We start from the raw sequence: 25,202 nt of genomic DNA on the forward strand, positions 1-25,202 counted from the left end.
AAGGCCTGGTGTAAATTAATCATCGATTATGTTCTTGACTGAGAACTTTCATCAAATATGTGGTAAATATAAACAATAATGTACACTAAAAATGGATATGAACTAATAACTTTTAAGAATATTTGAAGTTATATTCTATATCTTTTAAAATGAAATATTCATAAAAATATTGATTATAAAAGATCCTTTGTTACCTTATCTACTACAGTAAATCTACTCTTATCATAAGACACCACCTACAATAAATAGAAATGAATTACATGTATCTTATTTCCTTTTCCTGCTTTATTTTTCCTCATAATGCTTATCATGGTCTAAGTATGTAAAGATAGCTCTTAACAATGCTTCTAGAATACTGTCATTTGCTGTATTTATTTGCCTCTAGACTCTTCACTAAGAACATAAATTCCATGAGGTTTATTTGCTGCTATATCCCTAGCACTAGGAAAAGTGCCTAGCACATTGTAGGTACTCAGAACATGTTTATTGAAGGAATGATTTGTTTTAGATGTTAGAAAGAATCTTTGGGGACAGTATAAGTGGTAGAGGCATTTAGAATTATTCTATTGACTTTTGAAATGTGCTCAAAACAGTAAGCAGTTGATAAATATTTGATAGCTTTTCTCCCATTGAAAAGTATTTTTAACAGTAAGGGTTACCTTACATTTTCCCCTTCTTGATCAATTTGTTAGAAGCGAATACTGCTTAGTATTAGCTCGCAGTGATGTTACTGGGCATCTCTCTCTCTCTCTCTCGCTTTCTCTCTCTTTTTTTTGAAATGGAGTCTTGCTCTGTCACTCAGGCTGGAGTGCATGGTGTGATCTTGGCTTACTATAACCTCCTCCTCCCGGTTCAAACAATTCTCCTGCCTCAGCCTCCTGAGTAGCTGGGATTATAGGTGCTACCGCCATGCCTGGCCAATTTTTGTATTTTTAATAGAGACGAGGTTTCACCATGTTGGCCAGGCTGGTCTTGAACACCTGACCTAAGGTGATCCACTTGCCTTGGCCTCCCAAAGTGCTGGGATTACAGGTGTGAGCCATCACGCCCAGCTGTAATTCTCTCTTTCTTTTACTTCTGTACCTCAGTGGCTCTTTTAGCCTGCCAGTAGGTTTAATAGATTTTCCAAAACACTCATGTCTCAGTCGCCTACTTGCCATGTCTGCTTTCCCAAAACAAAATTAAGTAGGAGGGATACTTTTAGTACCATGGCAACTATAATTTAATTACTACTCAAAAGTGTACCTTAAGAGATTATTATAATTCTCTTCATTTTTTAATCCACTGATATGCTGTGCCATAACTTTAGTGACAAGTTATAAACCAATTAACAAATTATTTCTATAGACTTAAGGAGTTTCTTGTGTCCTCCCTAGAAATACTAAGGGAAGTACTCCAGAGAGTTTTTAAAACTAAAACCCTATCTCTCTCTACTTGTTTTGGACCTGTAGCTACTAAATGAGATAAAGACTCAATGGATAAGGATTTCCAGGAATGGGGTAGTTCTTACAAAAATCTAGTTTGTAGAGTATGTTACTAGTTATGATGTACAGTATTTTATTACTCACCTAGACCCTTGTTGTTCATTAGATAACTTTCTACTTTACCACTGCTGGAAGTCAGGGATTTAGGATTCACTTGTGGGCTATGCCACAGGCATGTCACATGCCGTGTCATCTTGATTTCCATGTATAATGGGAATTGGACTATATTCTAATTTAAAATATTATTTCCCCTGATATTGGGGATGACCTAGCCATCTTATTTATTTTATTTTATTTTTTTTTGAGATGGAGTATCGCTCGGTCACCAAGGCTGGAGTGCAGTGGTGTGATCTCGGCTCACTGCAACCTCTAACTCCTGGGTTCAAGCGATTCTCCTGTCTCAGCCTCCCTAGTAGCTGGGATTACAGGTGCCCACCACCATGCCCAGCTAATTTTTGTATTTTTAGTAGAGACAGGGTTTCACCTTTATTGGTCAGGCTGGTCTTGAACTTCTGACCTCGTGATCTGCCCACCTAGGCCTCCCAAAGTGCTTGGATTACAGGCGTGAGCCACCGAGCCTGGCCGACCTAGCGATCTTTTAGGGCATGCTTTGACTTCATTTTGAAAAAATATGGAGTTGTAAATTATAATTAACATTAGTTTTAATATCACAATTTTTCTGTGAAGTAAGGTTAAGGTGAAAATATCATGTGAGAAAACCACAGGACAGAGAATGATAGAAAACTTGGTGGCGCAAGAACAGCAGATAAGGGGATTTGCCAGTGATTGTAAAGTTATGGCCCTTCTTTATTGGTGTATTACCAGTTTCTTATTGTGGGAGACCTGTGGTGAGTGAGGTTGTAAATAATCCAATGGATTTTCTAGGAATGAGGCACCTAGAAAAATGAACAAGATCTTAAAAAGAAATGTTTATACATATTCTTGATTTATCACAATCTTATAGAGATTGACAAATATGTAAACAAATACATGAAATAGTAGAACTTCAAGTATTGTTAAAGCAAGGTAAGCTAAAGAATAATTACTAGGAAGGGGTACTTATTTTAGGGTGTGACAGAAAGCCTCTGGAAGATGGCTTGCATCCTGACGTGGGGACATACAGGTGCATGGAAAGGTCTGGAGGAGTACATGTTAAAGATGAGATGGCAAATGCGAAGGCCCTGACATGGGGGAACACTTCAGCATATTTAAATGGCGATTTTCTCTTCATTCCACTCAGACTTTCAGTCCTACCTACTGCACCAACGTGCCTTCTGTCAAGGGTGCTGAAAGAATCCATCTTTCCAAATCTAATGGAAAATTCTCAGTCCTCATCTTACCTTTTAGCAGCATTTATATATTTGAATATGTTCAGCTTCTTGAAATACTTCCTTCAGTTTGCTTCCAGGATTCCCCCTGGCAAACATGCTGATTTTCTTTACCATTCCTTCTCCTTTGCTGGTTTCTCTTCTGCTTTTGTATCTCTAAACGTTGGGGTACCCAGGGCTTAAACCTCAGCCCTTCTCTTAATCTGGGTAGATCAAATTCCATGTCTTTAAATGCCATCTGTGCATCAGTGTTCACAAAATTGAATCTCCAACCCCATATCTCTTCCCTGGACTCTAGACCTCTGCATCTAATTGCTTTTCTTTATGGTTTCCCCATATATATATGCTTTACCTTGCCTAGATTTCCACCAGTAGAAATACTATCATTAAAGGCCAGTCCAAATATCACAATTTACATGTAGTCTCACTAATACCCTAAGGACTAACACCCTATTGATTGTCTTCAGATCGAGTTTAGAGCTCAGTTGAAGACAGAAAGCAGGGGAGTTTTGTATTGCTTCATTAACAGGAATTTTTTACTGGGGCACTTCTAGTGAAATTGATAAAAAGAAACTCCATATATTAAATGATTAAAGCTGTTCTGTTAAAAAGTGTATTATAAAAGTGCTACAGGCTGGATGTGGTGGCTCATGCCTATAGTCTGAGTACTTTGGGAGGGCAAGGCAGGAAGATCACTTGAGTCCAGGAGTTCAAAAACCAGCCTAGGCAACTTAGTGGGACTCCGTCTCTTTTCCTTTTTTTTTTTTTTTTTAAAGTTTTATTATCTATCTATATATATTTATTATATATATATATTTTTTTAATTTAATTTTATTTTTGAGATGGAGTCTAGCTTTGTTGCCCAGGCTGGAGTGCAATGGTGTGCTCTCAGCTCACTGCAACCTCTGCCTCCTAGGTTCAAGAGATTCTCCTGCTTCAGCCTCCCAAGCAGCTGGGATTATAGACGTGCACCATCATGCCTGGCTAATTTTTGTATTTTTAGTAGAGGTGGGGTTTTGCTGTGCTGGCCAGGCTGGTCTTGAACTACTGACCTCAAGTAATCTGCCTGCCTCAGCCTCCCAAAATGCTGGGATTACAGGCATGAGCCACCGTGCCCAGCCTATTTTTCATATGTTAAAAAAATTTTTTCCCTCCAGTGTCAAGTGACTTCATCTCTACGAACTATTTAAAAACTAACTGGGCATGGGGTGTGCTCCTTTAGTCCCAGCTACACAAGAGGCACAGGCAGGAGGATCACTTGAGCCTGGGAGGCTGAGGCTGTTGTGAGCCATGATCATGCCACTGTGCTCCAGCCTGGGTGACAGAGTAAGTTCTTGTTCCAAATAATAATAATAGTAATAATAATAGACTAAAGCTGAGAATGGACATAATGTTAAGGTGAGACAGTTAATCTTACTGAATTCACGAAGAAGCTGTAAATAAAGAAGTAATTGGGGAACAAAAGGCCAAATATAACCAAGACAATCCTGAAGAATGATAAGTACAAGAACTTGCCCTACTAGATACTAAGATTTACTATAAAGCTTTATTAAGATGGTATAGTATTGCTTCATCTTCCCTTCTTCTTTCCTTTCTGCTCAATTAGATTCTAAAGCCATCAGGCAGGGCAGAGGAAGGTAAGGCATTCCATGGTGGTTAGGAGCAGGGGTGGGATTGTTGTCATAATCCAAGCAAGGTTAGGAGGGTAATCCATGTGGGGTAGCCTGGTGTACAGAGTCAGGGCCCCAGCAGCATTAAGGACATCCCTGCAGGATGGCAGCCAGGCTTGGGGGTATAAGATCCTAAACGGGATGATGAGGGCCTCCCCAAGGAGAGGTGCCAGGCATAGGGTGTCAGAGCCTGAGCAGGTGAGGAAGGCAGCATCTTTGTGTGGTAGGGGAAGACAGGGCTGGAGTGGAGAAGAAAGATACATGGGAAAAGAAGGACATTAGTGGAGGGTTGTAGTGGCAGAGAGACCATAAGAGACTTGAGCCCTGGAAGTCAAGGGACAAGGAAGTTTTAGAATGGAAGAAGATGTCAGCAGGATCAGCTGGTATGGAGAAGTCAAATAGAATGAGGACTGAATTTGTAAATGTATAGGTGTAGATTTGAGCAGTTTAAGTTGTAGGGCCAGTAACAGGTGTAACTAAATCATAAAAAGAGGAAATAACATGTATAGACTACTCAAAATGGTGATTGTGCTGTGAGGAAAGAAAAAAAGTAACTTGGTGGAAATTGGCAGTGAAGGCAAAAGTAAAATGGGAGAGACTGGGTTGTTTGTGTACTTATAAGAAGGGTTCAGTAGAGAGAAAAATTAAAGACAAGGGAGTGAAGAAAGATAATTCGTGTATCTGAATCCTAGAAGGACAGGGGGAAGAGACTGCATATGTCAACTGCAATTCAGATCTCCTTCATTGCTGGGACAGCTTCATTTTTCCTAGTCTTTTTCTGTTACAAATAATGCTGTGGTAAATAACCAACTAAGGCCTAGAAAGCAGCATGAAAATTATATGACTGGCATAGGGCGTGCACACACAGATATGCATGCGTATACATATGTACTCCGGAAAAGTATTTCTTTTCTTTGAGGAGCATCCTTGGTTGTTGATTATTAGTAGAATGTGACATTTAGATCTGACAAAAGCAATTTTAACAAAACCAATTGGATAGACACCTACTTGTGAAAATTTTAGAGTTCTCATAAAGTCACATGACTTGTGATACTTAAAACTGCTGTGAGAAGCTCTTGTTAGCAGAGTTTGGTATGTAAAGCCAGTCAATGAGTGCTGCATTCTTCAGGGGATGTGCTTAGCATGCAGAACAGGAAATGTCTAAACAGAGCCAGCATTTTTGTTGAGAGAATTTTCCATCCTCCTCCATTTGTGGTTAAGTTCTGAAATTGTTACTATTTCTTTAGTTTCCACAAGCTTTAATCTTTATAGTAGTTGAATTATATCTATTGTTATTTAAAATTTCTATTATAAAATGCATGTGTAATTTAAAAAGTTAGTTCTGTTTTGAAAAACTTTTTTGAAGTAATCTTAGACTTACAGAAAAGTTGTAAAACTAGTACAGAGTTCCCTGTACGCTTCACCCAGCATCCCCTGATGTTAACTAACCATAATACAATTATCAAAGCTATGAAATTAACATTAGTACAATACTGTTAGGTAAATCTGTATTTGAGTTTTACCAGGTTTTCCATGAATATCCTTTCTCCCTTCCAGAATCCAGCCCAGGGTCCCACATTGCTTTTTTAAAAAAAGTATTTATTGGCCCGGCCTGGTGCAATAAATTACACCTGTAATCCCAGCACTTCAGGAAGCCAAAGTGGGTTGATGATTGGGGCAGGAGTTTGAGACCAGTCTGGCCAACATGGCAAAACTGTGTCTGTACTAAAAATACAAAAATTAGCTGGGTATGGTGGCAGGTGCCTGTAATCCCAGCTACTCAGCAAGCTGAGGCAGGAGAATTGCTTGAACCTGGGAGGTAGAGGTTGTGGTGAGCTGAGATTGCACCATTGCACTCCAGTCTGGGCAACAAGAGCAAAACTCTGTCTCAAAAAAAAAAATGTTATTGCAGACAGGGTCTCACTGTGTTGCCCAGGTTGTTCTCAAACTCCTGGCCTCAAGTGATCTCCTGTCTCTGCCTGTTAAAGTGCAGGGATTATAGGCATGAGCCACCACATCTGGCTTTCACATTGCTCCAATCTTCCCAGTATGTGACAATTCCTCAGTCTTGTCTTTCCTGATCTTGAGACTTTTGAAGAGTACTGGTTATTTTGTAGAATGTCTCTTTGGGCTTCTCTGATTTCTCATTATTAGATTGAGGTAATGTATTTTCAGCAAGAATACAACAGAAACTAGTATCTTGGTATGGATATACTTTGAGACTATGGAGATACCCTGTTTCTTCTCAAACTTTCATTCACTGATTTTAGCATTCATCAGTGAATTTTTCCTACAACTATTATTAGTAAAATATTGCTAATGGTTATTTTATGTTTTCTTCATTCTAAATTTATTAATTGGAATTCTTCTATCAGGGAGAGTTGTCTCTCCCCTCCTTTCCGCCATTCGAGTTTGAATTCAAGGGATATATTTTATTCTGTGGCCTATACAAACCTATCATTTCTTTGGTTTCTCAAATTGTTCTAGCTTTGGACATTGAGAGCTCCTTTAGGTTGGTTCCTGTGGTCTTTTGACTTACTCATGTTTTTTTGAGTGCTTTCTTCCTTATTGGCACCATAAAATGCTCCAAGCTGTTTTATTTCCCCTGCCCTACTCTTAAAATTTTGACTACTTCTCAAAGGAGCTCTGGCACATTTTTTGGGAGAAGGATATTTAGGAACTATGATCTAGACACTGTTTGTTTGTTTGTTTATTTTTGGTTTGGGTTTTTCCGTTAGTTTATACCTCCTTTATGGAATTTTGTATATGTACTAGGGTAAAATAAGAGTTTTTTTTTTTTTTAAAGATCATTGTTATATTTCATTGTTTTTGCTAGCATTGATAACAGTGGATAAGAAATTTGTTAATATAAGCTCAGTTTTTGCTTATAAGCTTTTTCCCTCACATAGATCTTTATTTGGTAACTTTAGGAACCACTCATAGGTGACTGTTAAGGTTTGGAAGGAATAAAGGGTAAAGATTTTATTGTGTTGTATGTTGACCAAGATGCGTATGTATGTTGAGAATAGAAACTGGTAAAAATGTAAATAAGCAGCACTTTCAAAATAAATGATGGTGTTTAAAGCTTGTAGTTTAAATGTGACTTCATTTGAGGTAATTGGTACATAGGTATTTTTTAATACCTATGTCTACTGTTTAAACAAACTTTTAGAATAGGAGAAGTTGTTTAAAATATTTTCTACTGAAAAATTACCTTTTTCTTTTCTTTTTTTTTTTTTTTTTGGTTGAGATGGAGTCTCACTCTGTCACCAGGCTGGAGTGCAGTGGTGCAATCTCAGCTCACTGCAACCTCTGCCTCCTGGGTTCAAGTGATTCTTCTGCCCCAGCCTCCCAAGTAGCTGGGATTACAGGCATGCGCCACCATGCCCAGCTACTTTTTGTATTTTTTAGTTAAAACGAGGTTTCACCATGTTAGCCAGGATGGTCTCGATCTCTTGACCTCGTGATACACCCGCCTGGGCCTCCCAAAGTGCTGGGATTACAGGCGTGAGCCATCGCACCTGGCCTATAATTTCTTTTAAAAAGTTATTTAACTACTTGGGAGTCTGATGTGAGAAGATTGATTGAAGCTGGGAGTCCCAGGTTGCAGTGCACTATAATGGTGCCTGTGAATAGCCATGACACACCAGCCTGGGGCAAGATCCTGTGTCTAAAAAAATTATATTACTTCAGTTTCACAATTTTTAGTAATACTGAAGAATATAGAGTAGAAATGGGAAGTTTCTTCAACCTTAAATTTCATTCCCCCCCCCCCCCCCGTCTTTGTAAATAGTTGATGTATCCTTGGCCCTTTTCTTTACAGGTACACATAGATACTGCTTTTTTAAGATACGTGGGTTTATAAGTATTTTCCTGCTGCTTGCTTTTTTTTTTTTTCATTTAGTAATATGTCTTGACAATCTTTCTACTTTTATATAGAGAGAGCTATCCAAGTTTTTACTGAGTTTTTGATGAAGAGAATGATTAAAGATGATGATGATCCAGAATCAAATATCATATAAATAAACATTAAGTGCTTTTACCACCAAAAAAAGTGTGAGGCACTAGATAAGTTTATTAGCTTGACTGTGGTGATTCTTTCACAGTGTGTATTTAAAAAGCCCCTTAACTATATATGTATTTGTCAGTTATACCTCAATAAAGCTAAGGGTAAAAAACAATATCTATTAAAGAAGAGTCAGTCTGGTTCCTACAAGTAAATCATGCCTTGCTAATCTGTGTATTTTTAAGGGCACAGAGCTAGTGGCCTTTCAAAAAGACTTTGATGAATTTCCAGACCAAGAGTATTTAAAACTGTGGCTTTGTATTTAAGAGAAACACATCTGTTTCATAGAGGGAAAATGTATAGATAAAAATAGAGAATATGAATAAATAGATTTTTATGAAAAAGAATTTGGGACTGGGCACGTGGCTCATGCCTGTAATCTCAGCACTTTGGGAAGCCAAGGAGGGTGAATTGTTTGAGCCCAGGAGTTCGAGACTGGCTTGGGCCACATGGGAAGACCAAGTCTCTACTAAAAACATAAAAATATATCCAGGCATGGTGGGGTATACCTGTAATATCAGCTACTTGGGAGGCTGAGGTGGAAGAATCACCCAACCCTTGCAAAGTTGAGGCTGCAATGAGTTGTGATTGTGTCACTGCACTCCAGCCTGGGTGATAGGAGTGAGAGTCTGTTTCAAAAAAAAAAAAAAAGTATTTAGATTTTAGTGATCCTTTGATCATTAGTGTTATCTAACTGATTCAGTAATGATAGAAGAGAAAGGAGGTGTGATAAACATTTCTAAGTATGCTGCACTGGAATATTAGTATGTTAAATAGTCGAAGGGATGGGAATAAATCTCAGGAAGATTTCATAAAGTGGTGTAAGCAGAAAAAAATGTTAAATAATGGACTGCATGATGATAAATAATAGACACTGATCCAAGTGGTGGCTTCTGAACCGCGATATTACTTAAACTAGGGTCTTAAGGTCTGCTTAAGTCAAAACAAAACAATGGCTGCAAACATTCATTTTAAACACGGTAGATAATAGATGAATCTTATATCCTGGGAGATAGTGCAAGCCAAAGATACAGCTATGTTAAAACCTAGTAAACACATAATTTTTTTTCTCTTTTATAATTTTCCCTTTTCCTAGGTCAGCCATAGTCCTGAACCTCTGAAGGCTGTAGAACAGGAGGTGAGAATGGTGCTTCTTAACATTTTGCAAAAAAATACACTAAAGTCATTAACTATCAATTACTTCCTCAACTGCTATTCTTAAGACATTAAATGCTCAGTTTCGAAGACTATTGATGTAATTCGCTGAAATATAAAAGAAAATTATTTCCATTACAGTGGTTGTCAGGGCTTTACTGTAATCTGTAATTTATTCCTTCCCCAAAGTAAGCATTTTTAAATAAAGGAAAGAAAATGTAAGTAAAGTCTGTGAAATTTGGCCTCTTTCCATTTATCCAGCTCTATGTAATGGTATACTTTCCAGAAATATCTGCCTCAGGACATAATATATGTAACTTGTATGTGTCCTGGATATGGCCTAGTGTGACATTTTACTATGGGCTGCTGCTTTAGTTTAATAGAGTTCTTCATCTTCAGTCAGGGCACCATTCAGCTTTATTCAGCAAATGTCTATTAAGAGCCTACTACAGACTGGGCACAGTGGCTCATGCCTGAAATCCTAACACTTTGGGAGGCCAAGGCAGGCAGACCACTTGGTCAGGAGTTTGAGACTAGCCTGGCCAACATGGTGAAACCTCATCTCTAATAAAAATACAAAAATTAGCTGGGCGTGGTGGCAGACGCCTGTAATCACAGCTACTTGGGAGGCTGAGGCTGGAGAATTGCTTGAACCTGGGTGGTAGAGGTTGGAGTTAGCCAAGGTGGTACCACTGTCACTAGCCTGGGCAATAGAGCAAAACTCTATCTTAAATAAATAAATAAGCCTCTACATTTCAGGCTTGATGTGCTGGGCACCAAGAATAACAAGATATCTGTGACTTTCTGCTATGTGCTAGGTCAGGGGTTGACCTGGGTCCATGGAAGCTCTCTAGCATCGGCAGTGAAATATCCTCTTCCTTCAAAATGTACTCGGTGTTAGGACATTCATACTTTTCCTTTAATAATTGAATTCTCTTGAAGCTACAATTCTATTTACACTTAGATGTGTTTTACCTTAATGTGAGTATCTAAAGTTATGGTTTTTAGTATTCTCTTTGGGTGACAGACTCTTAGGAATCAAATTATTTGAAACTCTCCAGAAGAATGCATGTACATATGCCACATAGCTGTAAATCAAAAGAGTTTTAAGAACCAGTGCTTTAGAGACTTACTTTTACTTGGGGAGAAAGAAATGTAGGTATAAAATTATAAGGTGATTTGTGTTAATAGTGAGAGATTCTATGTGGGGCTAGTTACTTGCTTGTAATTTTGTCTTTATTTTCATTTGGCTTAAAATCTTCAAATCTGAGAGACAAATTTACGTAGCAGAGTTGCTTGCCTTTGTTTAGCTTATTTCAGAAGTTAGGCTACTCAGGAAAACACTACTTTGGCATGTAGTGTCTGTAAGTTGTCCTTAATGAAACAGTTTATTTTCTCTAGTTGTAAACATAGTCTATAGTGAGTTAGAAAATAATTGTGCTGCAATGTCAGATAATACATGACATATATATTCTATATAGCACTGAGCACATGATGCATTTGATGATAAATGGAACAACTGAAAATATTTTGAAGAGCTTATAGACTTTTAGCATGATATTTAAAACCCATAAGAAAATGACTCAAAGACCAGATTGCTTTTACTACAGTATCTCAAGTGAAACTTAAAGTAATGACACTTATTTTGTGTGTGTGGTAAAAACACACAAAAATTACCATCTTATGAGCTCTGATGTGGTCTCCACAGTGAGGAAAAAAAAATACAGTGAGGAAAAAAAAATACTATCTTAACTGTTTTTAAGTATACAGTTCAGTATTGTAAGCATACAGTTCAGTAGTGTTATGTATATTCATATTGTAAAACAGAGTGCCAGAACTTTTCATCATGCAAATCTAAAACTAACTCATTAAATAATAACTTCCTTTCCAACTCCTCCAGCCCCTGGAAACTACCATTTTACTTTCTGTTTCTATGAATTTGACTTCACATACTAAATACCTCACCTAAATAGAATCATGTAGTATTTGTCTTTTTGAGACTGGCTTATTTTATTTACCATAATGTCCTCAAGGTTTATTCATGTTATAGCATGTGACAGAATTCCCTTCCTTTTTAAGGCTGAGTAATATTCAATTGTATGTATATACCACATTTTGTTTGTTGATGGACATTTGGGTTGGTTTCACCTTATGGCTGTTATGAATAATGCTTTTATGAATACATACCCAGAAGTGAGATTGTTGGATGATATGGTAGTTCCATTTTTAATGTTTTTAGGAACTTCCATACTGTTTTCCAGAGTGTTTGCATCATTTTACAATCCTACCAGCAATGCACAAGTGTCTGATATATTCATATCCTCTTTTTCTTGATAGTGGTCATCCTAATGGGGGCCAGCTGATAGCTCATTGTGGTTTTGATTTGCATTTTTTCAGTGATTAGTGATGTTGATTATCATTTTATATGCTTCTTGGCCATTTGTGTATTATCTTTGAATTGCATCTGTTTTTTTTTTTCAAAGCACAACTTAAATATGCACAGGCATGCCATTCTTTTATATGCAGTTCCAGATCTTGTACTTGCTTTATGTGAACATTCTGTAGTGACATGTACACTGCAATGTGGCAGTTTCTTAAAGGCTCTAAAGGGGAAAATGGGGCTGTAAAATAAATATGTTAGAAAGAGACTTGACAACTGTGGAAATCTCCGTGTTTGACACCACTCACGCCATTGAAAAAGGTATCTTAATGATGTCAGACAATAGGATTTGATAGGCTACGGGTCATGTGCAGTCAAAACTATTAGCCAAAACAGCACAACCTGGCACGTGACCTAATATGAAATAGGAATTTGCAGTCTCAAGAAGCCACAGATTGAATGTGAAATAACAATATGCAGCTCCCCTGGAACTTTACGTTGAATGATTCATAATAAATGATTTTCAATTGGGACCTCATAAGAATTTTCCCTTGTTGGCCTATATAGCCATGTGTCATTTAATGACTGAGATACATTCTGAGAAATGTGTAGGTAGGTGATTTTGTTGTAGGAATATCACAGAGTGAATTTACGTAAACCTAGATGGCATAGCTTACTACACACCCAAACTACATGGTATGGCCTATTGCTCTTAGGCAGCAACCTCTACAGCATGTACCAAATACTGCTGGCGGTTGTAGCACAATGGTATTTACACATAGAAAAGATACAGCAAAAATACAATATGAAAGATTTAAATGGTTTACCTCTATAGAGCACCTGCCATGGATGGAGGGAGCTTGCAGGACTGTAAATTGCTCTTGGCAAATCTGAGAGAGCAGTGAGTGAATATGAAGGCCTAGAGCATTACTGGACATTGCTGTAGACTTTATAAAATGCTGTCCACTTAAACTACCCTGCATTTATTTATTTTTTTCTTTCTTCAATAATAAATTAGCCTTAGCTTACTAGAACTCTTTTACTTTATAAACTTTAACATTATTTTTACCTTTTCGACTTTTGTAATAATGGTTAGCTTGAAACACGAACATATTGTATAGCTATATGAAAATGTTTTCTTTATATCCTTATTCTATAAGCTTTTGTCTTTTTTAAAAAAAAATATATATATATATATATATATATATATTTGCTTTTTAAACTTTTTTATTAAAAACCAAGACACACACATATTAGCCTTGGCCTACACAGGGTCAGGTTCATCAGTGTCAGTATCTTCTACTTCCACACCTTGTCCCACTGGAAAGTTTTTAGGGGGCAATGGACCTGTCATATCCTCTGATGACAGTGTCTTCTCCTGGGGTACTTCCTGAAGGACCTACTTGAGGCTGTTTTATTTATTTATTTTTATTGCATTTAGGTTTTGGGGTACATGTGAAGAACATGCAAGATATTTGCATAGGTATAAACGTGGCAGTGTGATTTGCTGCCTTCCTCCCCTTCTCCTATATCTGGCATTTCTCCCCGTGCTATCCCTCCCCAACTCCCCATCCCCCGCTGTCCCTCCTCTATTCCCCCCAACAGATCCCAGTGTGTAGTGCTCCCCTCCCTGTGTCCATGTGTTCTCATTGTTCAACACCCATCTATGAGTGAGAACATGCGGTATTTCATTTTCTATTCTTTTTTTCTTTTTTGAGCTGGAGTTTCACTCTTGTTTACCCAGGCTGGAGTGCAATGGCGCGATCTCGGCTCACCGCAACCTCTGCCTCCTGGGTTCAGGCAATTCTCCTGCCTCAGCCTCCTGAGTAGCTGGGATTACAGGCATGCACCACTGTGCCCACCTAATTTTTTGTATTTTTAGTAGAGACGGGGTTTCACCATGTTGACCAGGATGGTCTCGATCTCTGGACCTCGTGATCTGCCCACCTCAGCCTCCCAAAGTGCTGGGATTACAGGCGTGAGCTACTCATTTTCTATTCTTGTGTCAGTTTGCTGAGAATGATGTTCTCCAGGTTCATCCATGTCCCTACAAAGGACACAAACTCATTGTTTTTGATTGCTGCATAATATTCCATGTGTATATGTGCCACATTTTCCCTGTCTAGTCTATCATCGATGGGCATTTGGGCTGATTGCAGGTCTTTGCTATTGTAAACAGTGCTGCAATGAACATTCGTGTGCATGTGTCCTTATAGTAGAATAATTTATAGTCCTTTGGATATATACCCAGTAATGGGATTGCTGGGTCAAATGGAATTTCTATTTCTAGGTCCTTGAGGAATCGCCACACTGTCTTCCACAATGGTTGAACTAATTTACACTCCCACCATCAGTGTCAAAGTGTTCCTATTTCTCCACATCCTCTCCAGCATCTGTTGTCTCCAGATTTTTTAATGATCGCCATTCTAATTGGCATGAGATGGTATCTCAATATAGTTTTGATTTGCATTTCTCTAATGACCAGTGATGATGAGCATTTTTTCATATGTTTTTTGGCCTCATGTATGTCTTCTTTTGTAAAGTGTCTGTTCATTTCCTTTGCCCACTTTTGGATGGGCTTGTTTTTTTCTTGTAAATCTGTTTTAGTTCTTTGTAAATTCTGGATATCAGCCCTTTGTCAGATGGGGAAACTGCAAAATTTTTTTCCCATTCTGTTGGTTGCCGACTCACTGTAATGACTGATTCTTTTGCCATGCAGAAGCTGTGGAGTTTGATTAGGTCCCATTTGTCTATTTTGGCTTTTGTTGCCAATGCTTTTGGTGTTTTGGTCATGAAGTCCTTGCCTACTCCTATGTCCTGAATGGTTTTGCCTAGATTTTCCTCTAGGGTTTTTATGGTGTTAGGTCTTATGTTTAAGTCTTTAATCCATCTGGAGTTAATTTTAGTGTAAGGTGTCAGGAAGGGGTCCAGTTTCTGCTTTCTGCACATGGCTAGCCAGTTTTCCCAACACCATTTATTAAACGGGGAATCCTTTCCCCATTGCTTGTTTTTGTCAGGTTTATCAAAGATCGTATGGTTGTAGATATGTTGTGTTGTTGAGGCTGTTTTATAATCAACTTTATTTTTTTTTTAAGTGGAAGGAGGCGTATACTCTAACAATGAAAAGTATAGTAAAATACATAAACCAGTAACATAGTTGTTTGTCGTTATCAAGTATTATATGCTGTATAGAATTGTATGTACTATACTTTTATACTCCGAGCAGTGCAGTAGTTTTATTAACACCCTAGTACATTGCACTAGGATATTATGACAGTTGCAACATCACTGGGCAACAGGAATTTTTCAGCTCTGTTTTAATCTTATGGGATCACCACCATGTATACTGTATGTTGTCTGTTATTGGCCAAAACGTCATTATGCGGATGTGGCACATGATTGTATTATCTTATGAGCATACATTTGACCAAAAGTATTATATTTTAATTTTTTTTTTTTTTAAGAAAGAGAAAGAAAAAGAGGGAAAAGGAGAAAGAAAAAGAGGGAAAAGGAGAAAGAAAAAGAGGGAAAAAGAACAGGAATATTACTTCATTCCTAAAATGGGTATCAATAATGGCCGATCAATATTTTGTGTGTTCAAAGTGGATAATGTATATTTTGTGTGTTTAAAATGGAGAGCTCTATTGAGTTTATTTGTTCTGGATCTGAGTTCAAGTCCTGGATATCGTTATCAATTTTCTGTCTCGTTGAATCTAAATCTCATTATGGGTCTTATGTATCTGGGTGTTAAGATCTCTTATTATTACATTAATCCTTTTACCCTTGTATCCTTGTAGCTTTGAAATCTATTTTATCAAATGTGAAAATTGCAACTCCTGCTTTTTATTTATTTATTTTTGCTCTCCATTTGGTTGGTAAGTTTTTTTCCAACCCTTTATTTTGAGTCTATGTATATCTTTGGATATACCGTTAGATTTTGTCTGTATCTTTTGATTGGGGGATTTAGTCGATTTAAATTTAGGGAGGGTTACTGCCATTTGATATTAACTGGCTATTTTATCCTTTCGTTGATGTAAATTCTTCTTTATGTTAATGCTCTTTACTTTTTGGTGTATTTTTAGAAAGGCTCATACTGGTTGTTCCTTTCTATGTATAATGCTTCTTTTAGAAGTTCTCGTAAAGCAGGCCTGGTGGTAATAAAATCCTGGTGGGATTGATCCAAGATGGCCGACCACTAACAGCTCGGGATTGTAGCTCCCAGTGAAAGCTCAGAGAACGAGACGACGCCACACTTTTAGACGAATTTTTGTCACTCACGGATCAGCTGATTTCCAGTGGAAGAGCCCCACGGGTCGCCAGCACGACTCTTGTGGCCGCCACAGCGGTTTTGCCAGCCCCTCGGCACAGCAGCTCTTCATGCAGAGCAAACGGTACTGCTTCCCCTACTGACCGGAGTTTGGAGCTCCGGGAAGTCAGAGCCACCTGTTGCGGACTCAAGAGGGAAGCCAGACCAGAGATTCCCCGGCAGAAGAGCACCATCAGTCTTATCGCTGCTATTTAGGCCGCCACAGTGGGTTGCTCGGATCCCAGCACTGGGAATCAATAAATCGGACATCGACTCAGAAACCTAATTAGAAAGGCGGTTCATCTACAATGAAGGGAAGAAAACAGTCTAAGAAGGCCGAGTATACTCAAAATCAGAACCCATCAGCAACGGAACAAGCCCTGATGGAAAAGGACTCATCAGCAACGGAACAAGCCCTGATGGAAAAGGACTGTGTTGCATTATCTGACGTAGGCTTTAAAAGGTGGATGATAAGAAACTTCTGGGAGTTAAAGGAACTTGTTCTAACCCAATGTAAAGAAACTAAGAACTTTGAAAAAAAGGTCGATGAAATGATGAAAAGAATAGACAATATAGAGAGGAATACAAATGAACTTATGGAGTTGAAAAATACAACACGAGAACTTAGTGAAATATGTACAAGCTTAAATAGCCGAATGGATCAAGCAGAAGAAAGGATATTACAGGTCGAAGACCAACTTAATGAAATAAAACGACAAGATAAGAATATTTTAATTTTTTAACAGGCTAATTTTTTTTTGAGACAGGGTCTTGCTTGTTGCCCAGACTGGAGTGCAGTGGTATGATTTCAGCTCACTGCAACCTCCGCCCCCTTCTGGATTCAAGTGATTCTTGTGCCTCAGCCGCCCAAGTAACTGGGACTACAGGCATACGCCACCATGCCCAGCTAATTTTTGTATTTTTAGTAGAGACAAGGCTTCACCATGTTGGCCAGTCTGGTCTCAAACTCCTGACCTCAGGTGATCCACCCAACTTGGCCTCCCAAAGGGCTGTGATTACACACGAGTGGCTGCACTTGGTCTCATTGTATCTTTAATTGGAGGCAGTTAGTGAGGGATAGTACAAGAATATCATGCCTCTGGCCAAATGCTGTGGCCAATTTCCCATCAAAGTGCTTTTCTGCTAATCTTAGTAGTTTTATGTCCCGACTGCCTGGGATACCAAGGAGAAAGACCTCTTATGAAAATGGTTTCGAGGCTGGGCACAGTGGCTCATGCCTGTAATCCCAGCACTTTGGGAGGCCGAGGTGGGTGCATCACCTGAGCTCGGCAGTTTGAGACCAGACTGACCAACATGGAAAAACCCTATCTGTACTAAAATACAAAGTTAGCCAGGCATGGTGGCGCATGCCTATAATACCAGCTACTCCGCAGGCTGAGGCAGGAAAAATCACTTGAACCTGGGAGGTGGAGGTTGTGGTGAGCCAAGATTGCGCCATTGCACTCCAGCCTGGGCAATGAGAGCAAAACTTCATCTCAAAAAAACAACAACAACCTGGTTTCCCTAAAATCTGAGCTTTTCCCTTTTCTGCTCTCATACTGTATCCCTGAGATCTAGTTGTCAGAAGTACAGCCCACACAATGAGCTATTTTTAAAGAGTTTAAACTATTTTTATGTGGTAAGTATAAGAGGGAAGTAAGTTACAGATAAGCAAATCTCATGTTATTTGGATAGCCTAGGATAAATTGAAAACATCATTTTCTTTTAAGTAGATCCTGATTCACCACTTCCTTGTCGCCTGAAACCTTGGGATTGCTGAGTTATCATGGTCCCTTTCCTGTTTTAGGTTCAGCTCTCTCCTGGTTATTTTCTTTTTTTCTTTTCATCCCATGATATCTAGACTATCTCCTGGTTATTTTATTTCATGCTGCAAGATCCACAAATGAATTTAGGAAAGTGGGCTTTTGCCACACTTTATATGTTGTGAACTTTTAAATTACTAAATACAGTTTTTTCTAAGGTAAAAATAATCTGGGTTTTGGAGGGAGTGAGGGGCCTGGAATAATAAGGAGGAAGAAGAAATAATGTCTCTATGTAAAGAGGTAAATGACAATTCCGGGATTGGCCTAAAATTATTTATTTGCAAAATAGTTTCAAAGGCATATTGCTTTCTCATATAGATGAACTCAGTATTCTCTAGGGCTTTCTGAATCCACAGTCTTAATGGGTTTTAACTGCTTTTATCAACACTGTTTATCAGAAATATAGACTGTTTGTTTATTTTATATTTTTTTAATGTGTATTACCTTCAAAACCTTTAAGAATGGGAATTCATGGCTAGTCTGAAAGTAGTGAGTTATCTCTGTTCTCAGTCAGTTACAGATCGAACTCTTTGTTCTACTCTTTACCCCCTTCTCACTACTGCACTTGACTAGTCGTAAAAAAAGAAAAGAATGGGAATTCTTGTAACATGGGCACAATCTCAGCTCACTTCTGCCTCCTGGGTTCAAGCGATTCTCATGCCTTAACCCTCCCCAGTAGCTGGGACTACAGGCATGTACCACCATGCTGGGCTAATTTTTGGCATTTTTAGTAGAGACAAGGTTTCGCCAGGTTGCCCAGGCTGGGCCAAAAAAAAAAAAAAGTTTATTTCTTAACTCATTTTTAAAGTAGTTTGGAATAAATTACTCAATTAAAATGTTTTCTAAATTACTTTTATTCGTAGGTTGAACTTTGTGATGTTAGCACAGGTGGATCTTAAGCTACAATTTCAGCATAAACAGCTAATTCAGATGTGGCAATAATTCCTACCAATACTCCCTTAAGGGAATTATATATAGTATATATAATTTATAATATTATAAATATAATGATAAATAAAATATAATTATTTATAATTATACAAATAGTTACTGTTATAATAATAAAGCTAATATTTTAAATACTTAGTGTGTGTGAAACACATTGCTAAGCCATAATGTAGAATAATTTGTAATCTTATGAAGTAGACATCATTATTTTATAGATGATAAAGGTATAGAAAGAATATGTAACTTACCCAAGGTCATGCATTTAGTGAATGATAAATTCACTTAATTTACCCTAATCCTTATTACTATTATTATTACTGGTGGTGGTGACAGTAAACTTTTTGTCAGGTTCTCTTTTTTTAAAACCTGGTGCTCCACAAGAGCTTCATTCTTGATAGCCACTGGACAGTTGCTTTTAATTAATTTGAAGTTGCAAACCCCTTTGAATATCTGATAAAAGCTATAGATTCTTTTCCCCGAAAAACACATTTTTGCATTGCATGCAGTTTTCAGTCTGCACATACCTCTTGAAATTTTTGCATGCAGTTTCAGTCTGCACATACCTCTTGAAACCTATCATTAGATCCTGTAATAGTAATCAAATTTCAATGAGTACGTAACTCACCTGGGTTGCTTGTTACCTATTCTCAATGCCTAAAGTTTGGTACATTAAGTCTTGAGTTGGACTTAGACTCTGTCTTCTCCTCGTTAATCCCTCCTCCCTCTCTCTTTTTTTTTCCTTTTTTTATTTTTAAAGAGACAGGGTCTTGCTGGGCTCAGGGGATCCTCCCGCCTCAGCTGGAATTACAGGCATGTGTGTGGCTGGAATCTGCCCTTTTAGCAAGCACCTTAAGTACTTCTAAGGATTTAGATGCAGGATGTTTTAATACCACACTTTACAAAGAAACCCCGAGATTAAGAATTTGGTTATTCTCCTGCTGTTTTAGAGCAGCTATTACAGAGAATGATGTGGACATTAATGTATAGTTTTATTGGTAATAATTCTTTTATTTTCAAATTTTCTGTTTAGAAAAATCTCATCTGAAAAGATGTGATTTACTTAAATATTTCCCAATTATTTGCAGAGGGACTAGAGAGATAATTTCTTGATAATCAGTGGCTCTTTATTGTATTTATTTTTAAAAAATAGAACTTTCTCTAGTAGGTTTATTTCTTACCCCATTTAATGTGGCTTAGAGTAAATATGTCATTTAAAATTTTATTCTAAATTATTTTTATTTGTAGGATGAGCTTTCTGATGTTAGCCAAGGCGGATCTAAAGCTACCACTCCAGCATCAACTGCTAATTCAGATGTGGCAACAATTCCTCCCGATACTCCATTAAAGGAAGAAAATGAAGGATTTGTGAAGATTACAGATACACCAAATAAGTCAGAGATAAGCAAACACATTGAAGTACAGGTAGCCCAAGAAACTAGAAATGTATCTACTGGTGAGTGACCGTGGTTCTTTACTTATTAGGAAAGTATTCAGTAAACCCAGATAATGTGGGTATGAGAAAATATTTCTTTGCAGGTGTTGCCTGCTTTGTATTTATAAAATAGGCAGATATAGTTGGGCCTCTGTATCTGTGGTTCTCCATCTGTAGATTCAACCAGCTGTAGATTGAAAATACTTGGGAAAAAAAAAAAAGCTCTACCTGTACTAAACATGCATATACTTTTTTCTTATTATTGTCCTTTAAACAGTACATTATGACAATTTATATAGCATTTATGTTGTATTAGGTATTATAAGTAATCTACAGATGATTTAAAGTATATGGGAGGATATTAATAGGTTATATGCAAATACAATGCCATTTTATATAAGGAACTTGAGTATCCATGGATTTTGGTATTTTGGTGGGTTCTGGAACCAATCTCCCATGGATACCAAGAGGAGACTGTACTTAATTGTATTCAGTTGTAAATAAGCTTAAGAGAGGTAATGAATGCTTAATAGTCTTGGAGAGAAACTATTGGGGCCAGGAGTTGCGGGCCAGGTCTGAGAGCCTAAAAGATAGGAGGACAGTTCATTTCTGTCCCCTATCTTAGTTTAGTCTTTGTCTTTAGTTTCTTTAAATTCCATTTTTTAAATAGGAATGAAAGCAGGACCTTGGATACATTGCACTTTGTTCCACAAAACACAAAGGCAAACTTTCTTAGTTTGCTTATTAGTTTTTGATATGAACTGTTAACTGAACATATGACATATTGTCTAATGCTGTGTTTCCTAAAACCCAGTCTTGTACATTTTTGAAAAATGTTCAAATGATACCTTTACAACCATAAAAACAACAGGATTTTTATATTGGGGTACTATTTAATGTATGTATTGTTTATTTCATCATGTCCTTTTTAAAGCCCCTGCTGAAAATGAAGAGAAGTCAGAAGTTCAAGCGATCATTGAATCTACTCCTGAGTTGGATATGGACAAAGATCTCAGTGGATATAAAGGTTCAAGGTAAAATAAATGTCGGATGAAGACATCTTCCCTCCCCCAAACTCCCATAAACACTGTTCTCTGGTCTCTGACTGGATAAAATGGATTCAGATGTTTTGTTGAAGAAATGTTGGTGTTAGATTCTAATTTCTGTTGTTGAAACTGGACACTGTACATGGTTTATATTTTTTGTGAAATGTTACCTTTGCAGCATCACAGATTAGGTGCATAAGTAGGAAGGATGGTGTCTTAGTCTATTTTGTACTGCTATAACAAAATACCAGAGTGGCTTGGTTATTTATTTATTTATTTGAGACGGAGTCTTGCTCTGTTGCTCAGGCTGGAGTGCTGTGGTGTGATCTCAGCTCACTGCAACCTCCACCTCCCAGGTTCAAGTGATTGTCCTGCCTCAGCCTCCCGAGAAGCTGGGATTACAGGCGCCCGCCACAATGCCCAGCTAATCTTTTTTTTTTGTATTTTTTTAGTAGAGATGGGATTTCACCACGTTAGCCATGCTGGTCTCAAACTCCTGACCTTGTTATCCACCCGCCTCAGCCTCCCAAATTGCTGGGATTACAGGTGTGAGCCATTGCGCCTGGCCATTTTATAAAGAACAGAAATTAATTTTCTCACAGTTCTGGAGGCTAGGAAGGCCAAGATCAAGGTGCTGGCAGGGTGAGTTGTCTGGTGAGGGCTGCTCTTTGCTTTCAAGTTGGTGACTTGTTGCTGCATCCTCTGGAGGGGAGGAACTCTATGTCCTTACATAGCAGAAGGACAAGTGAACCCTGAACACTGGATAAAGCCTCATTATTTTATAAGAATCCCAGTCCTATTAACCTGGGAGAAGTCCTTATGGCCTAATCACCTCTTGAAGGTCCTATCTTAATAGTATCACATTGGCAACAACTGAGTTTTATAGTGTATATTCAAACTATAGCAGAAAGGGAAAAAAAGACAGCCAAGACATATCCCATTGTTTCTGTAACTTGAGGAAACCAACAAGCAGGGGTGAAGGGAAGTAACAGAGTGGACCTGGCTGGGCTGGCTGCAGTGCTACTTTGAGGGCATGAAACAGGCCTTTGGTTATAGAGCATGCTTATTTTAGGGCCAGTGTCAGGAGACTCCAGCCTGCCTGACACTTCAGTCCAGTCCTCTTCTGACTGGGGCTTGTGACTCTCGAGATTACATCGCCCAGCTACTAACTTGGGACTGGTGCCCCTCCCCCAACACATGCCTTGGGTTAGGGCATGTTTTCTGCAGGGTGTGTTCAGAAGGCAATTTCTTTTTATGTGTACATATGCTAAATAAATGTAATTTAAAAAACAAAACAAAAAAGTTTGAACAAATTTTGTACCTTCCCCCAGATCAGGAAGGGAGAATGTACTTCCATCTCGAGAACTATAATCTCATTATTGGAAGATATTAATCTCATTTTACATGGGAAGGCTGTTTAGTGGTAGGAAGAAAATGGTTAGATATCACCCCCTTTTTTTGTTTATTTGTTTTTTGAGATGGAGTCTCGCTCTATCACCCAGGCTGGAGTGCAATGGTGCTGTCTTGGTTTATTGCAATCTTGTCCTCCTGGGTTCAAGCAATTCTCCCACCTCTGCCTCCCAAGTAGCTGGGACTACAGGTGTGTGCCACCCCACCAGGCTACTTTTTGTATTTTTAGTAGAGACGGGGTTTTACCACATTGGCCAGACTGGTCTCAAACTCCTGAGCACAAGTTACCTGCCCCCCACCACCTCCCAAAGTACTGAGAGATTAGATATCATCCTAATCAGGATTATCCAGAATACATTGATGCTCAAGAATATCAGATAGGAGCTACTGCCTTTCTTTTCACTTCTTCCATAAAGTTTATCTTTTAATTAATTAATGACTATAAAAATGCATGCCATTTATTGATCCATGTTAAGCATTGTTCAGTATGCTGTAGCAGTTAAAAGCATAGACCCTAGTGTAAGGCTGCATGGGTTCAAATCCTGTTTTGGATTTGAATCTTAGGTATGTTTTCTCATCTAGAAAACAGCATTATGTTAATACCTCAGATGGTTGTGAGGATTAAATGAATCAGTATGTGATAAATCATTGCAAAATGCCCTGTTCAGTAAATGTTAACTAATATTGTTTTCATCATGATTTTATATAATTTGATCCCAATTATAACCTTATGAGGTAGATGGTTTTAGCCTTATTTTGTAAATAAAGAGACTTAGAACTTGTTCAAGTAGACTTAGAGCTTGTCCCAGATACCAAGCTAACAAGAGGTGGATCTGGGATTCAAATCCAGAACCCTCTGTCTCTGTCTCTCTCTCTCTCTCTCTCTCTCTCTCTCTCTCTCTCTCTCTCTCTCTCTCTTTCTCTCTCTCTCTCAGACAGGTTCTCATTCTGTCACCACTCTTTTTCCTGGATCCTACAATCACCCTGCTCCTTGATTTATGCCTTTGTTTTGACAGAGCATATCCTTACTAGCTTTCTGGGTAAAGGGTGCATGACTCTATCACTTCTTAGCTCTCTCTCATGCTGTCTGTCTTCAGATATCTTAAATAACATGCTTGTTATTCCTCCCCTTTTCAGCTGAGATTCTGTGAGAAAATGTAGTCCTAATGCCCTAAGCATCCCTTGTGTATAATGAATTAGCTGTGCTTCTATGCATCTAGAATAGGACTCTAGGTATATACTTTCCTTGGGAGAATGGAGAAAATAGTCACTTAAATCCTTTTCTGTATTCTGTGGATCAAGTAAGGAACCCTGGTTGAAAAAGGCTGTGATGCTAGCTTTTGGCTTTCTATAGTAGAAAATGAGGATATAATGCTTAAACCACCATCCATTTATCCTCCTAATATTATTACATTTCAGATTCTGCTAATAGTCATAAAACTAATCTGCAAGTCTACTTAGTCACAGATTATAATTACATTTCATTTATTTTTATTTTTTGAGATGGAGTCTCACTCTGTCTCCCAGGCTGGAGTGCAGTGGCACGATCTCAGCTCACTGCAACCTCTGCCCCTCAGTGATTCTCAAGTCTTTCAAGTTCAAAGGATTCTCCTACCTCAGCCTCCTTGAGTAGTTGGGATTACAGGTGCCTGTCACCAAGCCCAGCTAATTTTGTATTTTTGGTAGAGGCAGGGTTTCCCCATGTTGGTCAGGCTGATCTGGAACTCTTGACCTTGTGATCTGCCCACTTCAGCCTCCCAAAGTACTGGGATTACAGGCATGAGCCACTGTGCCCAGCCCATTTCATTTCTTTTACAACTTTCTGTTCTTCCGAAATTAATAAAGCTTTCGGTTATTTTGTTTCTTTTCCTTACGTTTCTATGGATCTGTCACTAAATCATTGGCAGACACTATGCAATTCATAAATGTAAAAGTTACCAATATGACCAAACACAAAACCTGTTTCCTGGTGCTCATTCTCCTGCAGCCTTCTATTCCCATTCTTTAATTGAGACTGCTGTCAGTTTGCTCTGGTTCTGGAATATGCCCTCACTTTCATCCCTGGAATTCTTTTCACCTTTTTCCTCTGTTGTATCTTTTGTTTCCTGGATCCCACATCATCCTGTTTCTATGCCTTTGTTTTGATAGAATGTT

At 38.2% G+C, this 25,202-nt stretch overlaps 1 protein-coding gene across 14 annotated transcripts in view; it reads left to right on the forward strand.

The window, feature by feature from the left end:
• Window positions 1–25,202, forward strand: part of SPAG9 (sperm associated antigen 9) — a 146,669-nt gene that overhangs the window by 68,503 nt on the left and 52,964 nt on the right. For 7 of the 14 annotated variants that reach the window (XM_017972649.4, XM_008997359.5, XM_054256260.2 and 4 more), the window contains 3 exons: window positions 9,645–9,686; window positions 20,406–20,613; window positions 21,527–21,626. In XM_017972649.4, the coding sequence (XP_017828138.1) occupies window positions 9,645–9,686; window positions 20,406–20,613; window positions 21,527–21,626 (350 nt within the window). The remainder of the gene's footprint in view (window positions 1–9,644; window positions 9,687–20,405; window positions 20,614–21,526; window positions 21,627–25,202) is intronic. The other 7 variants (XM_017972652.4, XM_017972654.4, XM_078374172.1 and 4 more) reach the window with 1 other exon arrangement.

Source organism: Callithrix jacchus, chromosome 5 (genome assembly GCF_049354715.1).
Source record: "Callithrix jacchus isolate 240 chromosome 5, calJac240_pri, whole genome shotgun sequence".
NCBI lineage: Eukaryota > Metazoa > Chordata > Mammalia > Primates > Cebidae > Callithrix > Callithrix jacchus.